This window comes from Periplaneta americana, chromosome 14, assembly GCF_040183065.1.
Source record: "Periplaneta americana isolate PAMFEO1 chromosome 14, P.americana_PAMFEO1_priV1, whole genome shotgun sequence".
In the NCBI taxonomy this organism is placed as follows: domain Eukaryota; kingdom Metazoa; phylum Arthropoda; class Insecta; order Blattodea; family Blattidae; genus Periplaneta; species Periplaneta americana.
Genome location: NC_091130.1, coordinates 28,578,081 through 28,599,919, shown reverse-complemented (window position 1 = coordinate 28,599,919; position 21,839 = coordinate 28,578,081). Strand labels below are relative to the sequence as shown.

At 36.7% G+C, this 21,839-nt stretch overlaps 1 protein-coding gene across 4 annotated transcripts in view; it reads right to left on the bottom strand.

The window, feature by feature from the left end:
- The window catches only part of LOC138713210 (leukocyte receptor cluster member 8 homolog), a 46,690-nt gene extending 25,285 nt beyond the window's left edge, over nt 1-21,405 (bottom strand). The window contains exons 1-8 of one of the 4 annotated variants that reach the window (XM_069845111.1): nt 21,242-21,404; nt 18,275-18,429; nt 14,924-14,981; nt 11,904-12,015; nt 11,631-11,816; nt 7,885-8,353; nt 2,958-3,101; nt 598-915 (exon numbers count right to left, since the gene is read on the bottom strand). In XM_069845111.1, the coding sequence (XP_069701212.1) occupies nt 598-915; nt 2,958-3,101; nt 7,885-8,353; nt 11,631-11,816; nt 11,904-12,015; nt 14,924-14,981; nt 18,275-18,357 (1,370 nt within the window). In that variant the 5' untranslated portion in view covers nt 18,358-18,429; nt 21,242-21,404. Of the gene's footprint in view, nt 1-597; nt 916-2,957; nt 3,102-7,884; nt 8,354-11,630; nt 11,817-11,903; nt 12,016-14,923; nt 14,982-18,274; nt 18,430-21,241 lie in introns of all 4 variants that reach the window. The other 3 variants (XM_069845112.1, XM_069845113.1, XM_069845114.1) reach the window with 3 other exon arrangements.
- Nucleotides 21,406-21,839: the final 434 nt, after the last annotated feature.

Genomic DNA, 21,839 nt, shown 5'->3' with positions numbered 1-21,839 from the left:
TTATCTTCTATACGAATTTTAACTAAAATAGGAGTCATAATTCCCCCCCCCCCCCCCTCTGTATTTATTTCCGTGTCACATTTTTCATTACAGAGCTTCATAAAATACACTTTTTTTTCTATAGCTGAACTCACAATGACACCGTGTCAAAAGTTTGTAAAACAGTTAGAGTGTAGGCTTTCACGGCTGGCGTTAATAGGAGAAAAGTTTTCCGGGCTATGAGGCCGTGGTCTGTTGGTTGTGTGACACCACTGAAGATGTTCACCCCAGCAATGAACGAAACGTTTGGGCACACAACCACAGCCTAGAAAACTTTTCTCCTATTATAAAACAGTATTTCAAAGGGTCAGAGCAATACTTTGTAACTAGCAGTGCCAATAGTGGTAGTTACGATAGTATTGTTCTGAACCATCAATTTATTGGTAAGAGTGGGTAATTGTTCAAATAGTGCAATCAGACAATAAATTACTCTATAAATGCAATTTAAATTTTGTGCATTTATTTGTTTGTGAAGTAACTTGTTAAAAATTACTGAAATGTTTCCTTTATAGAATTCTCTAGCACTAAATGTTACCAAAACATCTCAATTTCATGTACCTCCTTCTCCTCCGTCGAATAGGACTACGAGAACTATCACTGGACCTGGACCGATTTCTCCTTGACCTGCTTAATGAAGGCGATCTGGAGTGTGATCTCGATCTTGACCTCGATCTCGATCTTGATCTACTTCTGGACCGTGATCTTCTTCTGTAGCTCCGTACTCCTAACCGTGACCCCATTGCTGCTGAAAGACCAGACTTTTTGCCTCGCCCACCAGCCTGTTGCTTCTGCGGCGATGAACTCGAACAGCTGAGGTCAGGAGAAGATGTTGGGTAAGTTTTCTTGATCTCGATAAACTTCCTTTCGCTGTGTATACTGCAAAAAATTTAAATATTTTAGTTCTCACAATATATGTCTTTAATAATTTCCTCAGCACAAGTCAACTGATGTAATTTGGAAGGACAATAAGATCGAAAATTAATCTTTCAAATATCTCGTATTGATATATTTAAGACGAGATTGTTTAAAATACTTTTAAATTTAATTTTAATAATATAGTGAAACCTGTTCAAGACGGAAGTGACACGGTCCTAATTTTTTTTCCGTTGTGGACAGGTTTTCGTGTTGTTCAGGTGTGAAGTGTGACGTTAAAATGGAATATTTTATCATTTGTACAAATGAAAAACAAAATGGCATGCCGCAAATTGTAGGAATTACAAAATATTCCGTTTAACACTGCTGACATTAAATCAGCTTCATGTCACTTATTTAAATGGGGAATGATCTTGATGAAAATCTCATTTCCTGTATAAATTGTATCGTCACTCATTAAATGCTATAAAGTTTATTAATTACACTAAATTTAATATCTGAGACTATATTACTGTACTGTATATCACAGCACATTATTTAATTGGACTAGGAGCCTAGAATTCTGGATTATCTATTTCTTTGCCAGCTCAAGGATTTGCTTTGCAGAATAGGTCCAGAAATTGGCATGATCTTTGAAAGGGCAAGAAGAATCCACTCCCACAACAGTTCATTTATTTCTATGTAACCAGTTGTTTTCTGTTTCCTTTTATGTTTTATATCACGAAATCACTACACTTGCGTTCTACCCAGCTACGATAGTATACAGGAGTGAAATACTGAACATCTTTGAAGGGACTCGTCTGCCTAGTCAATAGGGTAATAAAATTTATGACCATCAGGCCAACACACCCTCGCACCCTCAAAAATTTTGCAAAGAAAACTTGGTTTTTATCTTAGTGACCTACATATTTTGTACATTCCTTGAAATCACATACTGTTTTAAAATATGTATCTAATGCTCTGGATTTAACAATGAAGTCATCATCCTTCTTGCTTCCCAATATTTTGATGGAAGGTCCACAAATGTCCTAAGAGTTTCACAATTAGTCAGGTGCTCCATCTCCATGTCCTCTTCTCTGGTGCACAGTAAGCATTTAGGTGAATTCAGTACTCCAATACGATGGAGGTGTTTAATGAGGCAATCATGACCAGTAATTAATCTAAACATGGCCACGGCAAATTTTCGAGGTAGATCAGGAATTAGTTTTGGATCTTTGAATGATTCTTTCCATTTTGAATTTTGATGTTTTGCCTGTTCACTGTAACTTATTGTTTTTATGACTCGCTTTATTGATTCATATGGGAACTTGAAATTTGTTTTTAAGTTGATATAAGTTCCTTTCTTTGCTAACATATCTGTTTTCTCGTTACCGTTCAGTCCGCAGTGGGCCGGGATCCATTGGAAGACCACTTTTTAATTTAGCATTTGAATTTGTTTTACCATGCAATGAATTTCTTTTACTTTTTCCATTTTAGGAGATGTAGTTGAGCTGATGGACTGGATTGCAGCTTTGGAGTCAGACAGGATGACTGTTTTTGCACTGGTTTAGCCAAACAAATACACTGTTTCAAAATATAGTTTACATTAAAGTAGTGTGTCCAAAATATTATTTCCGTTTTGAACAGTAGCAGACCGTTTCCGTTTCCGCGTTGGACAGTTTCCGTTTTATTCAGAAAAAATTACACATGACACACATGAATTTCGCCGGGACCAATAAATTGTTCCGAAATAGACAGGATTCCGGATTATTCAGGTTCCAATTTGAACAGGTTTCACTGTACCAATACTGTGTACCTTATCCTTATGTAAACTTACCTTCTTCTTAAAAGCCATATGCAAAACAAACATTACGGAATTTTATCTGAATTATCATTTATTTACAGCAACTGTAAGCATTGAAATACAGCGGAAATGACATAGGACATAACATATTCTGCTTAATATTTACATAAACTTTACTTTATACAATCTTTTTCTTGGCTAAAATGAAGAAAATTTGCAGAGGTCAATAATTTGGACTACTCTTATATGGAGCATATATTACCTAGGAAGGGGTTCATTGTCCCAATTCTTAATCCAAAGTGAACCTTCATTGGCTGCTCTTGTTATCTTCCCTTTAAGTATTATTTCTACCTGGTCCTTGTCAACTGTTTCCACACATTTTGCATAACAACGATTCACGTAGTTCCTGCAAGGAAATTTGCTACAGTATTGTACCATCAACACACTTGATCTAATTTAAAATCAAATATTTTACCTCATACACTTACGTAAGAACCTTGTTCCCTTTTAGCTGCAAGAAAACTCCAACGCATGCAAGTTCGAGTAAGATCATCATGCATAAGTCTTGTACATGCACCCGTGATAATATATTTCCACAGTTTCTCTCTTGTTCTTTATTCCTCATTGCACATAAAACTTTTCATGGAAGCACTGCACTGAATACCATCCAAGATAATTACAACAATTAATTTCATTTGAAGTAAACATGAATGCAAGATGTATAAAACCTCTTTCTCATTTACAAAATAATTAATAGACATGTTATTTCATGCAACCTTGTAATAGATTGTGTGCCAACCATCATCTAATATATCTTTCTGCAAATTCACATAACTCTTACAGTAATGTGCAAATTAATCCGAACAACGTAATTACTTATGCAAAAACATTCAAACGGGATAAAAAAAAAAAAAGGGATCTAAGACATACCTCAGTAATCTATGTGGCCTCCCTTGTTCCTAATAACAGCTCTGAGACGATTTGGCATGGATTCCACTAATTTCCCACAAATATTCTTCATTTCTTCATCGCGAAACCATACACCAATGAGGGCAGAAATCATCTTCTCATTTGTAGAACAATCCATTTTTTGCATTCTTCTTTTGCAATGGGGTTGATGTCGGGTGAGTTGCCTGGCCAGGGGAGTACCTGAATATTCTTCTTGTTGAAGAATTCTGTAGTTTTTCGAGACGTATGGCATGGTGCCAGGTCTTGTTGGAACACGCCTCTGCCATCCGGAAATGATTTTTGCAGCTGGGGTACGATTCTGGTTTCCAATAAGTGAGTATATTTGTCAGAATTCATCATTCCCTTGATAGGTATTAATGCTCCAGGCCCTTCATGTGTAAAACAACCCCAAAACATTACTTTAGGGGGGTATTTGGGTGCTTTTTGGAGATGAGCTGCTGTTACTTTTTCGGATCCTTTCCGTACGTAAGAAACATGGTGGCCGTGGACCTCGAAATGAGACTCATCAGAAAAAAGTACATTCTTCCAGTTATTCACTGTCCAGTATTGATGTAATTTTGCCCACATTAAGCGTTTTTTGCACATAACAGGGGTTAGCAGTTGCTTCTTAATAGGCTTACGAGCCCTTTGTCCAGCTTCCAAAAGTCTACGCCGCACTGTTGTGACGTGAATATTCGCCCCAGTGGTAGCCATTAACTCGCGGGTTAAGTCGACAGCAGTTAGTCTAGGATTTAATTTACTTTTCCTGACAATTAAACGATCATCTGCAGGTGAAGTCTTCCTTTTCCGGCCACGGTTTCCTTTTTTCTGGGGTGTGATGGATCCAGTCTCCCTGTATCGTTTTATGATCGAATTAAGAGTAGCCAAACCAATGTGACATTCTGCAGCAATTTGCCTCTGTGTCATAGAAGAATGCTCTGCTAATGTTATAATTTTATAATTTTCGTGGAGTTGTATCCATTTGTGAAGACAGAATGTACACAGGATTGCAGTATTAAGTCTTCAACACAACTGAAATGCTTGTAAGTACAAAACGACAGGCAAAATGTCATATTATAAAAAAAATGACAGACCTTCAACAATGGAATTACACGTACTACAGATGTCAATTAAAGCGGTATGAGCAGCTGTGAGGACAACAATGACAGAAAATGTAAAAATATGTTGTGTTCAGATTAATTTGCACTCTACTGTATTTCAACATAGTTATATAGTTACAGTTTTTCTGATTCTAAAGCAGCATTATATGCAATAAATTCATATAAAATGATGTCAATCCAAATTAAAAAATGTCACAAAATGATCCAACAACTTCAAAAACTACATAAAAAAATTCAATTGCAATGGATACCTGCACATTGCGGAATTGCTGGAAATGAAACTGCTGATTTTCTTGCCAAAAAAGGATCCAATTTAATTCAGAATACAAATACAAGCCTACCTTTTTCATCCATGAAAAGACTAATTAAAAACAAATATAAAATCAAGCAAAACCAAGCACTATGTAACAAAGCCAAAGATAAAAAATGGAGCATTTTAATAAAAAAAACCCAGAAATTATTCCAGAAATCCCACGTAAATCTGCAGTAGCAAAATTCAGACTGCTTACAGAACACGATTATTTGGCCAAACACTTGAATAAAATAGGAATTTACACGAATCCAAATTGCCCTCTATGCAACAAAGAAGAAGAAATGACTGAAGATCACCTACAAACCTGTGAAGTTCTACCTGATGGATCCACCACAGAGAAATATTGGAAAGCAAGAACGCTAATGGCTTCATTGCCAAAGCCCGGCATTAGATAACAACAACAACAACATAGTTATACAAAAATTATTACTTCATGTCAATGAAATACATGCATTTTGTAGTAATAATTTTTTTTTCTCATTAAATGTAGTATTATACTGCTGTAAAAATCTATTTAGAGACTTCTGCTGAAATACAAGTATTTAGTACATCTTTTATTTTAGTAGGTTATTTTACAACGCTTTATCAACATCTTAGGTTATTTAGCATCTGAATGAGATGGTGATAATGCCGGTGAAATGAGTCCTGGGTCCAACACTGAAAGTTACCCAGCATCTCCTCATATTGGGTTGAGGGAAAACCTCGGAAAAACCTCAACCAGGTAACTTGCCCCGACCAGGAATCGAACCCAGGCCACCTGATTTCGCGGCTAGACGCACTGTTACTCCACAGGTGTGGACAGTATTTAGTATATTTGATATCATTCATGAAATCCCTACAATTGCATGAAACATTTATGATATTCACGATTATTGTGAGCACAATTACAATTATAGGGATGTTTGGGATTTGAAATAAAATTGTAATATTTCTTTTCATTTCTGGTTTCATACTGTGCACACTTAAATTTAACTGGGTGGAGTCTTCGGTGCTTCATAAATTATTTCCTCATTTCATGAGGGCTAGTCTGGAGACAACAATGCAATTGATAGGCAAAACAATTCACACATCAATGAGTTGTTTAAACTGTAATGAATAATATCAATACAGAAAATTGGTAAAAATTCCATAAAAATAGAAAAAATAAAATAAAAACTGACGAAATTTTCTTAAAGAATAGATGACCACAGAAAATATTATGTCAGAGCCATGGTTCACATTACATATAGAACTGACTTCAATTTAATACACAGACAGTCTTACTAATAAACTGTGTATAGTTTTTATACGAGACTTATGCAGACTTGAGACAGAAAACGTTACTAATAAACCGTGAATAAGCTATGGACGTATAAACAGGCTGTAACTATACAATGGGAATTGCTTTGCAGTAGTTATATACACGAAACCCCTTGTTTAAGCATTGTATAAAGGGAAAAAATGGCCGCCCCTTTAACAGCTGTTCGTATCGACTGTCATTTTATGATGATGTTTACCTTGTAACCACAGAAGAACAAACCAAAGATCATAGAATTATTAGAATAATATTGCTGTAGCTTGTACTCTTTGACCAAAATGTAGTGTGGTAATCGATTAGAGCCAGTTATACTATCGATATTTAACACGCCACACTAGAGTGCTCTACCGGATGCAGTAGAGAACCTCAGATATTCTATTACCTTTCGTAACGAAGTAATGACGAAACTATGACGTAGCTGTGTAACAGTTATACTGTTATACACGACGTACGTAGTGATTATTAGTAAGGAATTTACACTTACTTACTTACTGGCTTTTAAGGAACCCGGAGGTTCATTGCCGCCCTCACATAAGTCCGCCATTGGTCCCTATCCTGAGCAAGATTAATCCAGTCTCTATCATCATATCCCACCTCCCTCAAATCCATTTTAATATTATCTTCCCATCTACGTCCCGGCCTCCCCAAAGGTCTTTTCCCCTCTGGCCTCCCAACTAACACAAGGAATTTACACATGACTTATAAACGAGCTACTCATTGCATAAGACAGTTAAACGTCTGTATATAGAGTTTTTATTAGTAAGACCGTGAGAAAAAAGTTCATGCTCACAATAATTCTAGGTTACTCTTGTATGTTTCTCTTAAAAGTCCGAAGACATTACCTTACCTGTACTGCAGAAATCTGTGTCTGCAAACAGTGTTTAAGTCTTACTATATTAATCCGAATTTAGTAAGTTTCAATTTTCTGCATAAAAAATCGTAAAAACCATACTCTAATTATGAACACAGTCTAGCCCTTTACAGTCGTAAAGAAACTCTTTATGCACACAGAATATAATGACTGAAGAAGACCATGTTCTGACCTCAACAGGCGAAGTGACAGAAACTAAATGTTCAGTTGCTAATACAGTGGATAATAAATTATTACAGCATAGAATAAGATCAGCAGTAAAGAGTTTAAAAAAGTGCTGATGTTATAATAACACAGACAGCAGTGAGAGTGCCATTTTGTGGAAGGATTGCCACTCTGAAGAAGAATCCAGTTCCAGCTCATAACATAGGAAGACAAGAAAAGGGAGAAGAGATAAGGAAAAAGATGACGACGAAGAAAACAGGGGAGTAATATAAAAAAGATGTTGCTAAAGACAGGAACTGAAACTTGAAAACAATTTTAAATTTGGAAGTTTTTTTTTATTCTGTAACATTTTCATAGTATAGGTCGTATTAAATTGAAGATTTAAATTATCTTGAACTTCTTTGCAACATGTCAACTAGATCATAAAAATACGCAGGTATGACAAGAGTAGGTAAATAAATTTTTTTTACTTACTTGAGGCTATCTGGCCAATCCCCAGGAGGATTAAAAGGAGTTGTACCAGATGCTGGAGGTGTTTTCTGTTGCATCTGCGAGTTACTGACTGCGGCAGATGCACGTTCCTCTAGTGTCTTTGTTGTGACTGAAAATGGTGCTTCTGCATTTGTGTCGATTGGTTTCATTATCTGTGCTTGTTCTATCGCTTCATCTGGAGGTGGGTCTTCACTTGGTGGTGCCGGTGGAGCTGGTTCTTGAGGAAGTGGAGGCAATGGTGGGAAAGGTGGTGGTGCAGCTTCTGCAGGGGGAAGTGGAGGAGGGTGCATGAATAATGGACCATTTCCAACCATGGAATTGTTGAAGTTATTGTTGAATTGGTTGTTTTTGTTCTTCTTACGTTTCTTCTTGTTTCCTCCACCGTTGTTAAATGGCTTGAATCCAAGACCTAGCTTCTTATTAGCCAGGCTGAACTTGACGGGATTGTAGGCTGAAATATAATAAAAATTTAAATTGTTAACTGCCTCGGATTGAAGGTAGCCCAGAAGGACTCAGTATATTCTCCTACATGAATTTTACAATATTAAATGTTTACATAAATTTGTTGACAGAAAATTAAAATAAACATATATGAATTATAGAGTGAAGAAAACGAAATTAAACAGAGTGAATATGATGACTCAGAATTTGGCAAGAGTGTTTCAAAACTGAAGATATGTCAGTAGTAAGTGTCTGTGGTAGTTCAAAAGTCTTCCTGAAGCTCTCAAAGAACTTGGGAATCACACCACGAGCTCCAATAAGAAGACAAATCACCTCAATGTTTTCAAGCTGGTATTTTGCTTTGAAGTAATCAAATGTTGGCAGATAAATGCTGATCTTTTCTTGATTGACATCCTCCGGCTGGCTACTCCCAGTTTCAATCCTTATGGTAGGATCAATTATATATCCTTTCTTGGTAGTCTGGGAATATGCTATGATGTCAATACATCTAGAGGAGCCATTAGTAGCAAGGCAAAAGATTTCCTCTTCTACTGCCCAAGACTTTTTTTTCAAAGCAGTTGCAATTAAGGATCGAACATGATTATGTCTGGCATTTCGGAGGAGTAAACCTCTGTTACACTCACCTTGGACGTGGGCAAGGGTTTCAGTCTCCGGGCAGCCATGTCTGCACCGGGATCCATCCAAAGAGCGACCAGGTACTCCTCTAGCTGCTGCTAAATTGGCGTTCATTTTAAGGCAGGTTACCCATTCAGATGTAGATAGTCCAGACTTATTAAAAATCCAGGCATTGGCTTTAGGTACTTGGCTGTACAATTCTACACCTCTGCCCCTTCCAGGCATTACTTTCCAAGATTCGAATTCTGTATTTCTTAATTCCTCTCTTAATTTCCTAGTCACAGATTTACGAAATTCAACTGGACAAGGGAGACTTAGATGTTGACAGGAAGAATTAAGTTCAGACATCAGAGATCGCATACTATTTACATAAGGATTTTCATTTAATATTAAAGTGATGCAGATGTTGCAGTTGCAAGAATGCTTCCCATGATGCTCTGACTAGTCCCAAACCTCTGTGTTTTTTGCTTGCATATAATATACTAGCAGGTGTATCAGATGGCAACATAAGCATTTGTTTAACAGAACCACGTATTAACTTGTCAATATCTTCTAAGAATGTTCCTGGTAACTGATGGATAGGAGCCATTTGTAATGGGTAAAAGAGATTTATTAAATCTACATACTTAGACTTCAACAAACAAAATTTGATAACACAATCTCAAGGGAAAAAAATGGAACTCTCTGCATCATAATCCACAGTTAATTCCTGATATACCACGCAAATCGTCTGTAGCTGCATTTAGATTGGCAACAGGCCATGATTGTTTGGCCAAACACCTGCATAGAATTGGAATATATCAGTCCCCTAACTGCCCATTGTGCAACTCAAACCAAGAAATGGATTCGGAACACCTCAAAATCTGTGCTTCAGTGGCTGGCCATGACAATATCTTTGAAAAATATTGGAGTGCAAGAGGTCAAATGACTTTATTGTCAAACGCCTGGCATTAGAAAACAACAACAACATTTGAATTTTAAACATATAACAATTTATTCTGTGAGGTCAATGTTATGCCATTGAAACTTTTAAATTTTTAAATATAGTAGAAACCATTGATGGGACACTGTCAGTTACAGGTAACCTACTAACTGCTGCCAGTTTGAGCTTGTAATTGAGCCAGCAAAGTTATGTCATGTTTGTTGTGCTTAAATCTATACAGTTTTAGTTTTGTTTTGCTACAATGTCTAATGTAGGGACATGTGAATAACTCTCATTTGCATAGTTGTGTGTGTTGCATATGGTATATTTTACACATTTTAAAATGGCAATTTCTGGACTTGGTATAGCACTGGCCTTCAATGCTCGAGGTTGCAGGTTCGATACTGCCCCAGGTTGATGGCATTTAAGTGTGTTTAAATACGACAGGCTCATGTCAGTAGATTTACTGGCATGTAAAAGCACTCCTGCGGGACAAAATTCAGGCACACCGGCAATCCTGATAACCTCTGCAGTTCCGTTGTTAAATAAACTATAATTTATCTGCAGTGATGAACGTCATTAGGCCTACATGGTGAGTTGATATTAATTTTCAAGCCAATAGAATTCTCTCATGTTTATTTATTTCTCTGTTAATAATAAAGGATTAGGGTTTGAGAGAAGGCCATTATGGTTTGTCACGAATATATATATATATATATATATATACAAGGTGTATCTAAATTGGTGTCAAATATTTCGGGGACATGTTCCTAACATCAAAACATTACAAAAAGTTCATATGAACATTTGTCTCAAAATAATTTATTTCAGAGTTACAAGACAAAATTTAATGTTACAAAAACTGCTCGGAGTGGCTTCCTCCTGCTTCGATGTGTCCCCTAAACCTGCGTTACATGCTCTGGCACACTCTGTTGAAAATTCCTGGAGTGTTTCGTATTTCGTGAAATCCAGTTTGGATACGCTCTCAGAATATCAACATTAAGTACAGGAGTCGCATAAACCAGGGACTTTAAATGTCCCCAGACCAAGAAATCCATTGGATTCAAATCAGGCGATCGAGCAGGTCATGCAATGAATCCCCTTCGACCAATACATCTTTGGGGAAATCGATCATTAAAAAAATTACGAACTACCAGAGCAGCATCGTGTTAAAACACATTCGTTGGATGACGTCCAGAAGCATATCATCAATTAAATGATGCAAATCATTTCGTTCTGTTCACTCATAGAATACATTTTCTTCTAATTTATTTGCTCTACAAAATACAAACAAACAAAAAAACCATCAAACAATCTGTGGTCAATAAAGGGACAAATCCTTTAATAACTGCCTAACGAACGGTTTTCAGACCTATGTTCTTATTAACTTTTTAAATTGTTTCGATGTTAGGAACACATCCCCGAAACATTTTACACCAATTTAGATACACCCTGTATATATATATATATATATATATATATATATATGTATGTGTGTACACACATACCTGTACAATTTACACCTCTGATAAAGACAATGATGTTGATGACAGTGGCAATATATCCTACCTGGACTCATGGAAAATAGATCCATAGCAAAATCCAATGCCTTTAGTCTTCTGGTTAATGGACTAGTGCAACATGAATGTAAATGTAACTAAAGTAATTATTTATCCTTAGATAAATGTTCTTAACTCTAGGTTCACTCCTAATTGCTTACAGAACTTACTGTTGTTAGCCTGACCATAGAACTGTGGCCTCGTAAGAGGTGCAGTACCAGGTGGAGCTGGAGGTGGGTAGCCATGTGGTGGAGGTGGTGGTCCAGGGGGAAGAGGTGGCATTTCATTGCGATCCTGTTTCTTGTCATTTCCTTCCAACTGATTATTTGGACCGACATTATTTTGCTGGCCGAAATCTGTGAAAATAAAATATTAATACTATACAATAATGTAAGAGTTACCATATCAATATATTAATCTGAAAATTGATAACGATGACATACCTGGTGAAAAAGACTTGTTAGGTAATCCATGGTTTATACCTTGCATCTGGGGGATATTCTGGCTATTTGGTCCGTTTGGGCCTTGTGGACTATTTGGATTGAAACCCATTCCCTGGAAAAAGAAATTCAGCGTGCATATAATGATTAATCAATGCATGATACGATTATACATAATTTAATTAAATCACTGTTTATATCTTATTATCATATACAATAGGAGGATATACCTTTGAATTAGTACACGAGTTCACTTACTTGGGGTCCATAGCCAAAATGAACAATGATGTTATGCAAGAAATCAAACAACGGGTCAAGATGGCCAATAGATGTTATTTTGGTCTGATTCAACATATGAAGAGTAACATATTATCAAGACCTGTGAAGGTCTCGTTATATAAGACCCTCATAAGACCAGTACTACTGTATGACTGTGAAACGTGGACTATGAACAAATTCTCCAATGTTTTGAAAGAAAAATATTGCACAGAGTTTATGGCCCAGTGTGTGATAAGTGTGTATGGAGGAAAAGGTATAACCAAGAACTGTATTCTCTTTATGAAGATGTGGAAGTCTCTAAATACATAATGTTAACCAGGCTAAGATGGGCAGGACACCTGATAAGGAAGGAAGAGGCGGAGATTCCAAGGAGAGTAATGCTAACACAGCTGGATGGGACAAGAAGGAAAGGAAGGCCAAGATCAAGATGAATGGATGGAGTGGATGGTGATGCGAGAGCTCTTGTGGTGAGAAATTGGAGGATGGTAGCTTGGATCGCGATGGCTGGAGACGAGTCCTTGAGGAAGCCAAGACTCAGCAATGAGTTGTAGAGCTACTGATGATGATGATGATGATGATGGTGATGATCATATACAATAGTCAGATAACGTATTATGTATACCATAAAGAAAATTACTAATATTTATATTAAACAGTTCATATTATTTTGTTAGATTTCGACTTATTTATTTAAATTATTGATGTAAACAAAACAATATAATACACAGTATCGTAACATTTACACATTAAGCAGTCATAGGCAGGTTTGGCCGCATAAATTACATGTTATATATTTTACGTAAATTACTAATTTCTGACACGACTTTCAACATTTTCATGGAAGTAAATTAATAAGTTACATAGTCTTCTATGTGCATAAAGACGTTGTGTTTTTAATTACAGAGCCACAAAATGTATATTTTGCGCAGTTTTTATCAAGTTTTGTGGGAATGAAGTCAAGTTCATCATACTTGCCATGCAAAGGACTCCCAGCATATGACATGCCTTCAACTTTTATTTTTAATACAGGATCTTACGAACTTCAAAATCACTGATTATCAACTCTTACTGAATGCTTCAGAACTATGCTGCGAAATGAGGTTGATTATGTCATTCTATCCTTTTAAAATATCTAGACTATCAGATCACAATATGATTACGAACAATCTAGAAGTGTATACTGTTCTCCAACCAGGAGATAAACCGTGAAAGGAATGTGCTTACTATTGCGTCATCTATTGGAGCGAAGTAGATAGATAATATTATCATTATAATGTCAGTTTAAAAACCATGCGCTCTCCTGCATATGTTATTTCCTGTATGGAGGGATTAAAAGACCAGGAGATTAACAGTGATCTAATTTTGTAACTAGGATAATATAAATAATTATGTGTGTATCAGTGTTATCGTTTGTGCTGTGAGAGCTAGCCAATGGAGATGCGTGTACCCACGTGTCCTTATGACATCAACATTCATTCATAGCATTACCCCGCTGCGTCTCATTCCCCAGAGACTTTCTCGTGGTTGGAGTACAGTAGTTAAAATCAAAAGTGCACCTCTGGAAAAGTGTCCACAGAGAGTTCTCAAGGATAACATATTTTGTATTTTCTCTTTTACTATTGGCCTTTGTAAACAAGACGACTTCTTTGGTCAGCAGATAAAGGAAAATAAATGAAATCAGCATTACACACGAAGACACTATCCATTACCACAATCAATTATATAAGGATTGCGGCAAACATATAAAGATAAAGATGCCAGTGGGAACCATGGAAAACACAATAACAAAATACACATGATAAAAACCGTTGGCAGCCTTTGACAACTAGTGAACTCTGGAATCTGTATCAGCATGGTGAGTAGTTAAGCAACTTACAGGAACACTGTGTGGTGTTGACATATTGTTTCCAAAGGATACTTCAATGACGACTTAATGTGAAGAGTTAAAATGAATTACTGTAAGTAATGTATGCTAGTAGCTGGGAATTCTAGTAACAATTCAACACTTGATTTATATATTGTATTACAACAAATTTTGAATTTATTACATTTTTTTTTTAATTTATGATATAAATTACGCATTTTTATGTGTAACTTTCCCAAATCTAGTCACAGTCATATACCGGTACGTATTTTTCAGTCAACTGTAACTGCTCTCAACTACAGTGTATACACTATTTTATTATTTCTTAATTCTCATGTAGGCTAAAGGAAAATGGGAAGAAAATTGTTGCAGCTGATATAGAATTTTTTAGTTTGCTATTTAATGACGCTACATCAGATTTTATGTTAGCATGATGATATATGGCAAGATGAGGCCGAGAAATCACCATATGATCATCTGATATTCGTCTTACAGTTGAGTAAACCTCCGAAAAAATACAACCAGGTTATCAGCCCAAACATGTATTGAATCCATGCCATAGCACAGCAAATGTGTTACTGCCTGAGCTATGTTGGTAGTCGAAGTAATATTTTGTATCTTTTTTTTTTCTAAGGGCTTCAAATGATACACCAAAATATACCTAGTAAAAGTAATGAAGTAATAAGTACGTAGGGGGAAAAAACTGCACTGATATGGATGATATGCCAAAAATCATCTCTTCAGTGTCAAAGAAACCAAAATATGACATTCCATCAAAATACTCAAATTGATTATTTGCATCACACTGTTTCTTCTACAGCACACAAAAACAGACCATTTCTTAATGTAAATAAAATAAAAATACAGCACTACTACTTACAGAGTAACCATAGAAGTACTGTCCTGGATGGCCATATCCTGCATGTCCATAAGGCTGACTATAAGTAAAAATGAAATATTAGTAAAAATAATTTCATCATCAATTATGAATTAGGTCTTATTAGACCAGTTTGAACTCATTCAGGAGCCTATATGTAAAAGTTTTTTTTTTTAATCCAATGCCTCCAGGCTGTCAATTGACATTTCTAGTCTCTCCTGGCAATGGCTTATTTGTACTTCACTTCTGAGGTTGGGGCACCTGGAAGACAGAGTTACGCTGCCCCGATGAGGATGATATTATGATAGGATGATTATTAAGTGCCAGTCTTAAACCTAAGCCTAACCTAATTTCCTGACAATGGACGAACACAAGAACATTCCCCTTTAAGGGAAAATTCCTGTGTTCTAACTGGGAATCAAACCTGAGACCTCATGAACTGTAGTCAGAAGCTCTGACCACTAGCCCATGAGGCTGGTCGTGTTTAATTTGTAATTCTTTGTAATATTGGTGTCATTCTGCCAACTAAGTGATCTTCGTTAAATATTTGGAATAATTTAATTTAATTTACGAAACTTCCCTCGAGGGTTGCCACATGAACAAAGTGATACAAACAACTTCAAAATTTATAATGAAATCTAATATAAAAACTCAACAATTTTAGCTCTAATATATAAAAGAATGTACAAAAGTAACAGAAATGATGGAGTATGATTTCCTTTCACACAAAAATATCAAAATTTATAATTACTGCCAAAGAAATATCGAAATAGGCTCCTTAAGGGCAGCAATCACACTATCTAAAATATATGACTTCTGAAATTCTTGTGAAATCCAAAACTGCGCCAGAAATTTGGGAATAGTTCCTCATGCCCCATCTATTAAGCCAACAACATTTATACTGCCTAGCATGTATTTGGTTTATGTAAAAGTTTTCCTCTCTATTTGTACTCTAGTGATCTGTAATTCATGTTATTCTTAAGCAGTCTGTTTCTGACCATTGATGAATTCTAAACTTCCACATTTGCTCTGCCTAGAGTCGATGGCAATTGGGAAGGTGGTCGTCTGCTAGCATTTGCATCAAGAGAGAGAGATAGAGAGAGCAAGGCAGCATACAACATTGCCACATCATACTTCATGCATGCATATGATACAAATAGAGCAGGAGAGAATTTAAATTCTCACAACACAATAATGACCTTAGCTGTTGATTATTGTAAGCATGACACCACAAATCCTCTTTCCTTCACTATCAGTATTCTTTGCATGTTCACAAATCCACACCACATGTTTCTGCAATCATTTCTTTCGCATTGGCAATGTTGCAGCCAATCACCATGATTGATGGTCACCAGCATTCTGCTTATCAACGTTTTTAAAATAATTATACACCTTAAAAACAATTTCCCGCACCTGCCTGTGCAGAACTGGTCTTTATATAGTCTCTCCTTCCAAAAAAAAAAACACCACGCACGCGCCTCCCCCACTACATGAGCTGGTTTAATATCGCCTAGATTTTTCCTTAAATCTCTATACATTTACCATGGAATCTTTGAAAAGACCAATGTCAAAAAATGAAGTTGCATGTTCTTCACCCGAAGGTCTTTTTTCCTGTGGAACATCACATATTAACTGATATACAGAATATATATTATTTTAATGTACCGAAGTACATATGATATTTCCATGCAGATATTCTGCATCATCATATGATGAAAGAGTAATGGAACGGAGAAAAATTCTCTCCGGCGCCGGGATTTGAACCCAGGTTTTCAGCTCTACATGCTGATGCTTTATCCACTAAGCCACACCGGATACCCACCCCGGCGTCGGACAGAATTGTCTCAGATTAAGTTCCAACTCTTGGGTTCCCTCTAGTGGCCGCCCTCCGCACTACATCATAGATGTCTATGAACGTAGGACTGAAGTCCACGCATGTGCTGAGGTGCACTCGTTATGAGTGACTAGTTGGCCGGGATCTGACGGAATAAGCACCGTCTTAAATCACGAAGTGATTTACGCGTATCATATATATTATTTTTGGCTGCAAAAGGGTATCTGTCGGATACAGGGAGGAGAGCCATTAATCCTTCCCATTGAAGGCCTTAAGGAACCAACCTGGACAAATACCCAATGTCCCATCCCTACCTTCCCGTGGTGCAGCTGTTAGTAAGCATAATTTTACACGCTGAACTAAAGGGAGGGGCTACTCATCAATTAGCACTGGTCAGCTTGATGAGTTAATGACTGAATTTGGTATAATTTTCCTCTAACAAATACTTAATTCCCTCTTTACCCTTTCCTATCCAGTCCTCTGACTGAACTCTTACTTTCTTCGACCCTGACGGCATTAGAGCATTCGAGGCCTAGGGGTTCATTTCCCTTTCCTTCCTCCTCTTTCTACTTTTCTGTTCCTAGTGCTGACCTGCTATGGCACTAAAATCGTCCTCCAGTGGCTTAAGGAGGGAAAGCTGGTGATCAACAAGATCTCCCAGCTAGGTCCAATGGACCCGTCGACCAACAGCAGGTGTGGTCCTCCAGACATTCTGGGGGTTGTGTGTGGATGAAGTAGCCACCAAAACGTTAAAATATGGTGTTCACTTAAATCGGCTACAACTTGCCATTTTTCACTCCAAATGGATTCGGAACACCTCAAAATCTGTGCTTCAGTGGCTGGTCATGATAATATCTTTGAAAAATATTGGAGTGCAAGAGGTCAAATGACTTTATTGTCAAACGCCTGGCATTAGAAAACAATAACAACAACAACATATATTATTTTAATGTACCGAAGTACATATGCTATTTCCATGCAGATATTCTGCGTCATCATATGATGATATGCGTAAATCAATCATTTCGTGATTTAAGACGGCGCTTATTCTGTCGGATCCCGGCCAACTAGTCACTCATAACGAGTGCACCTCAGCACATGTGTGGACTTCAGTCCTATGTTCATAGACATCTATGACGTAGTGCGGAGGGCAGCCACTAGAGGGAACCCAAGAGTTGGAACTTAATCTGAGACAATTCTGTCCGACGCCGGGGTGGGTATCCGGTGTGGCTTAGTGGATAAAGCATCAGCACGTAGAGCTGAAAACCCGGGTTCAAATCCTGGCGCTGGAGAGAATTTTTCTCCGTTCCATTACTCTTTCATCATATGACATACAGAAGACTGGAAAGGGCTAGTACATTATATATCTTCAGTGCAGGAGATATTTCAACTAAATCACACCTTACAGTGTTGATTTAAGCTTAAATATAACCTGACTGACTGAATGAATCATATCACATTCAAAATGTTTAATTACAACACTATAACTGCATATAGCTAAAAGTACATCAAAATCTTACTTGGCATAAGGAGTGTACATTCCGTAAGGAGGCGGATATTGCCATGGGTTGGTAAGTTGCTGGTTCTGACACTTGTCGCCCATTATAATACACTTTATCAAAATATACGCAACCAAATCTATGAAGAATATTAACGTTCAGTGGCTCCTTTGAATCTGCAAAAGAAAAATCATTACATAAAATCTGTGTCTGGAATTACGTTAATCCTCCTGAGATGTATAAAAAAAATTATTGAACGTTGTAAAACAAAAATAAATGTGGGTTTTATGACTATCCAGTCAGGGACTGGAAAAAAAAGTCAGTTTCTGTAATGCAAGAAACTAAAAACAGATTAGGATTCAGGACACTTCAATTAACTATAGGCAGCCATATTGGAAACTATTTACTACAGCGTTACCAAGTTAAGGTACAATTAATGTATTTACAGCCTTGGATTGTAGTCGAGACATAAGTATCGCATTACTACAAAAAAATTTAATGTCGATGCTAATTTCATACCAAAAATAAAGGTCGAAAGTTGCTGTGAAAGTGTTGGTCCACAAAGAAGTGCGGACAGACAGGATCACTCAAGCTAGGTGGAAGAAGTAGGCGGCAGGAAGTGAAAACACATGAATCTATTTCCATGTGTTTCTTTACTGATTCACAGAGGAAATGCGAGTTTTCGTAAGGTCGAATCAGTGAAATGTTGGATTAGGCTTTTGGAATGTCTTGGAAGAAAGGGACCATTCTTAGACAACTGCGAGTATTTGCAACGCATAGCAAAAGTCTATACTAACCTGTCACTGATTCGACCAAAGCGAGTTTTCGTAAAAGAGAGAATTATTGTCAGGTTAGGTTAGTTTTAAGCTTTTGGTATGCCTTGGAAAAAAGGGCACATTCTTAGACAATTGTAGGCATAGAAAAAGCCTAAGCTAACCTTATCTAATGTCACTGACCGACATTACGAAAACTCAGCTTTTTCTCTGTGATCAGTAAGGAAACGCATGGAAATGACATGTACTGTTTCTCACTGCCACCTACCCCTTCCACCTCGATGGAGTGATCCTTCCTCTCTCATCTCTCAACCTTTCACATTAACTTTCGACTTTATTTTGGATGTGAAATTCATGTCGGCACTCAATTTTTTTTCGTCTACGATATCTAGGGGAAATGTCTGTTATTATTCGGTTGAGAAGCTTTTGTCATTCAGTCTGCTCTCAAAAAACTTGAAAGTTAGAATTTATAAGACAATTATATTACTGGTTGTTCTGTATGGTGTGAAACTTGGACTCTCACTTTGAGAGAGGAGCAGATGTTAAGGTGCTTAGAAAAATATGTGAGGTTATGGGATGAAGTTACAGGAGAATGGAGAAAGTTACACAATGTAGAACTGCATGCATTGTATTCTTCATCTGATATAATTACGAATATTAAATCCTGACGTTTGAGATGGGCAGGGCATGTAACACGTATGGGCGAATCCAGAAATGTATATAGAATGTTAGTTGGGAGCCCAGAAGGTAAAAGAGCTTTGGGGAGGCCGAGACGTACATGGAAGGATAATATAAAAATGAATTTGAGGGAGGTGGGATATGATGATAAGAGACTGGATTAATTTTGCTCAGAACAAGGGCTTATGTGAGGGTGAAAATGAACCTCCGGGTTCCTTAAAAGCCATTTGAAAGTATGTAAGTATACGATATCTGTAACTCGTCTAGGACCCACAAATGTAAATACATTTGTATTTTAATACGGTAACGCTGTAGTAAAGAAAACCCGCCGTATTAAATTAGGTTATCGCTTTATAGGTAATTTGCTAGGAGACTTGAAAATTGCGAAGATCCACTCCACCATCGAGTTTCGATTTTTTCGTCTTCTGAAAACACCTTTTTTCAAAAGAACTTAGAAAAAAAGATAGCGAGATGACCTAACCTGATCTAAATTTCGACTTTGATATCTATCTCTCTCATCTTTCGGCGTTTTCCTTAGGTTAGGTCATCTCGCTACTTTTTTTTTCTAAGTTCTTTTGATAAATTTTATTTTATTGGGTTATTTTACGACGCTGTATCAACATCTAGGTTATTTAGCGTCTGAATGATATGAAGGTGATAATGCCGGTGAAATGAGTCCGGGATCCAGCACCGAAAGTTACCCAGCATTTGCTCGTATTGGGTTGAGGGAAAACCCCGGAAAAAACCTCAACCAGGTAACTTGCCCCGACCGGGATTCGAACCCGGGCCACCTGGTTTCGCAGCCAGACGCGCTGACTGTTACTCCACAGGTGTGGACTCTTTTGATAAGGGGGGGGTAAAAATTGGAGGGTTTTCAGAAAAAAAAATCGAAAATCGTTGGTGGAGTGGATCTTTACAATTATCACCTATTGCAAGATAGGTTCGGTGGGGGCAGAGGGGAAGTAGTATCCGTGTTTTGAAATCTATCTTGTTTTAATTATGTCTTCGCCAATTTTGACTGTTTTTTCTTTTTGTTTTCATTTTAAACATTTCATAAAAACCTGACATGGTAGAGAAAATCTAAATACAGATTCGGATTCAGGGAATTTCAACTAAAAAAACAGTCAATTTTGCTCGTGAAGTAGAAAAATAGTTTTAAAATGCATACCGATGTAACGCATTACTGTCCTCTATTTCAGACCATTGGATTGCAACAGATCCAAACCTGTATTTATTAAAACTACAAACAGAATCCCACAAGCTTGAACTGTTAGTAGGCCTAGTTCATCTTTATTTCAATAAATCCGTTACCTCAATCCAGGTGATATAAAAGAGGAAATGATATACGACACAACATACGACTAAGTATACCAATATTACCTCCTATATTACCAATACATCGTCATTACCTTTCATCACTCTTAAGATATAAAATATGCAAGATATCGGTCACTCTTCAAAGACTTACAATTCCGCCATTTTCTATCTCTCAAAATAGCCTACACTTCACTTAAAAGAATCAAGTACCAAAACTTACCATGTAACGAATATAATTCAATATAATATATTCAAATATGTATATTAGTGTGTCTTGTTATAGGTAGGTGTAAAAGATATACTAAAAGTAATATCACTATTGGTACCGTAACACACCATAACACATATGAAACAGAAATGACTTTCATCAATAATATGTCACAGTATTACCAACACAAAACTAAATCACAAATACCCCAATAAGACATAAGGTGTATTTCTCTTGAATAATTTATTATAATATAGTGATAAACTAAGTGAATAATCGCGTTGAATACGACATTTTACTTTCTTGATTATTCTTATTGAATTCAAGTTTCGTTAAAAATTCTAATGCATTTTATGATTTCGTTTAACACTTTTTCTTTTATTGTAACTAGTGGAATATAGCACATCAGAGATAATTTTTTTTAGGTTAAAATACATGACCAATGGAATTGAGATTAGATTTTATTTTTTATGATAATGACGAGACCTCTTTTCCTAACTTTCCGTGATGATAATGATACACAGAAGGATAGGTTTGTGGTGTCAACAACATTGTGATCACAGTCTAATCTATTAGACTGTGATTGTGATTATGAATGTAACATCGAATT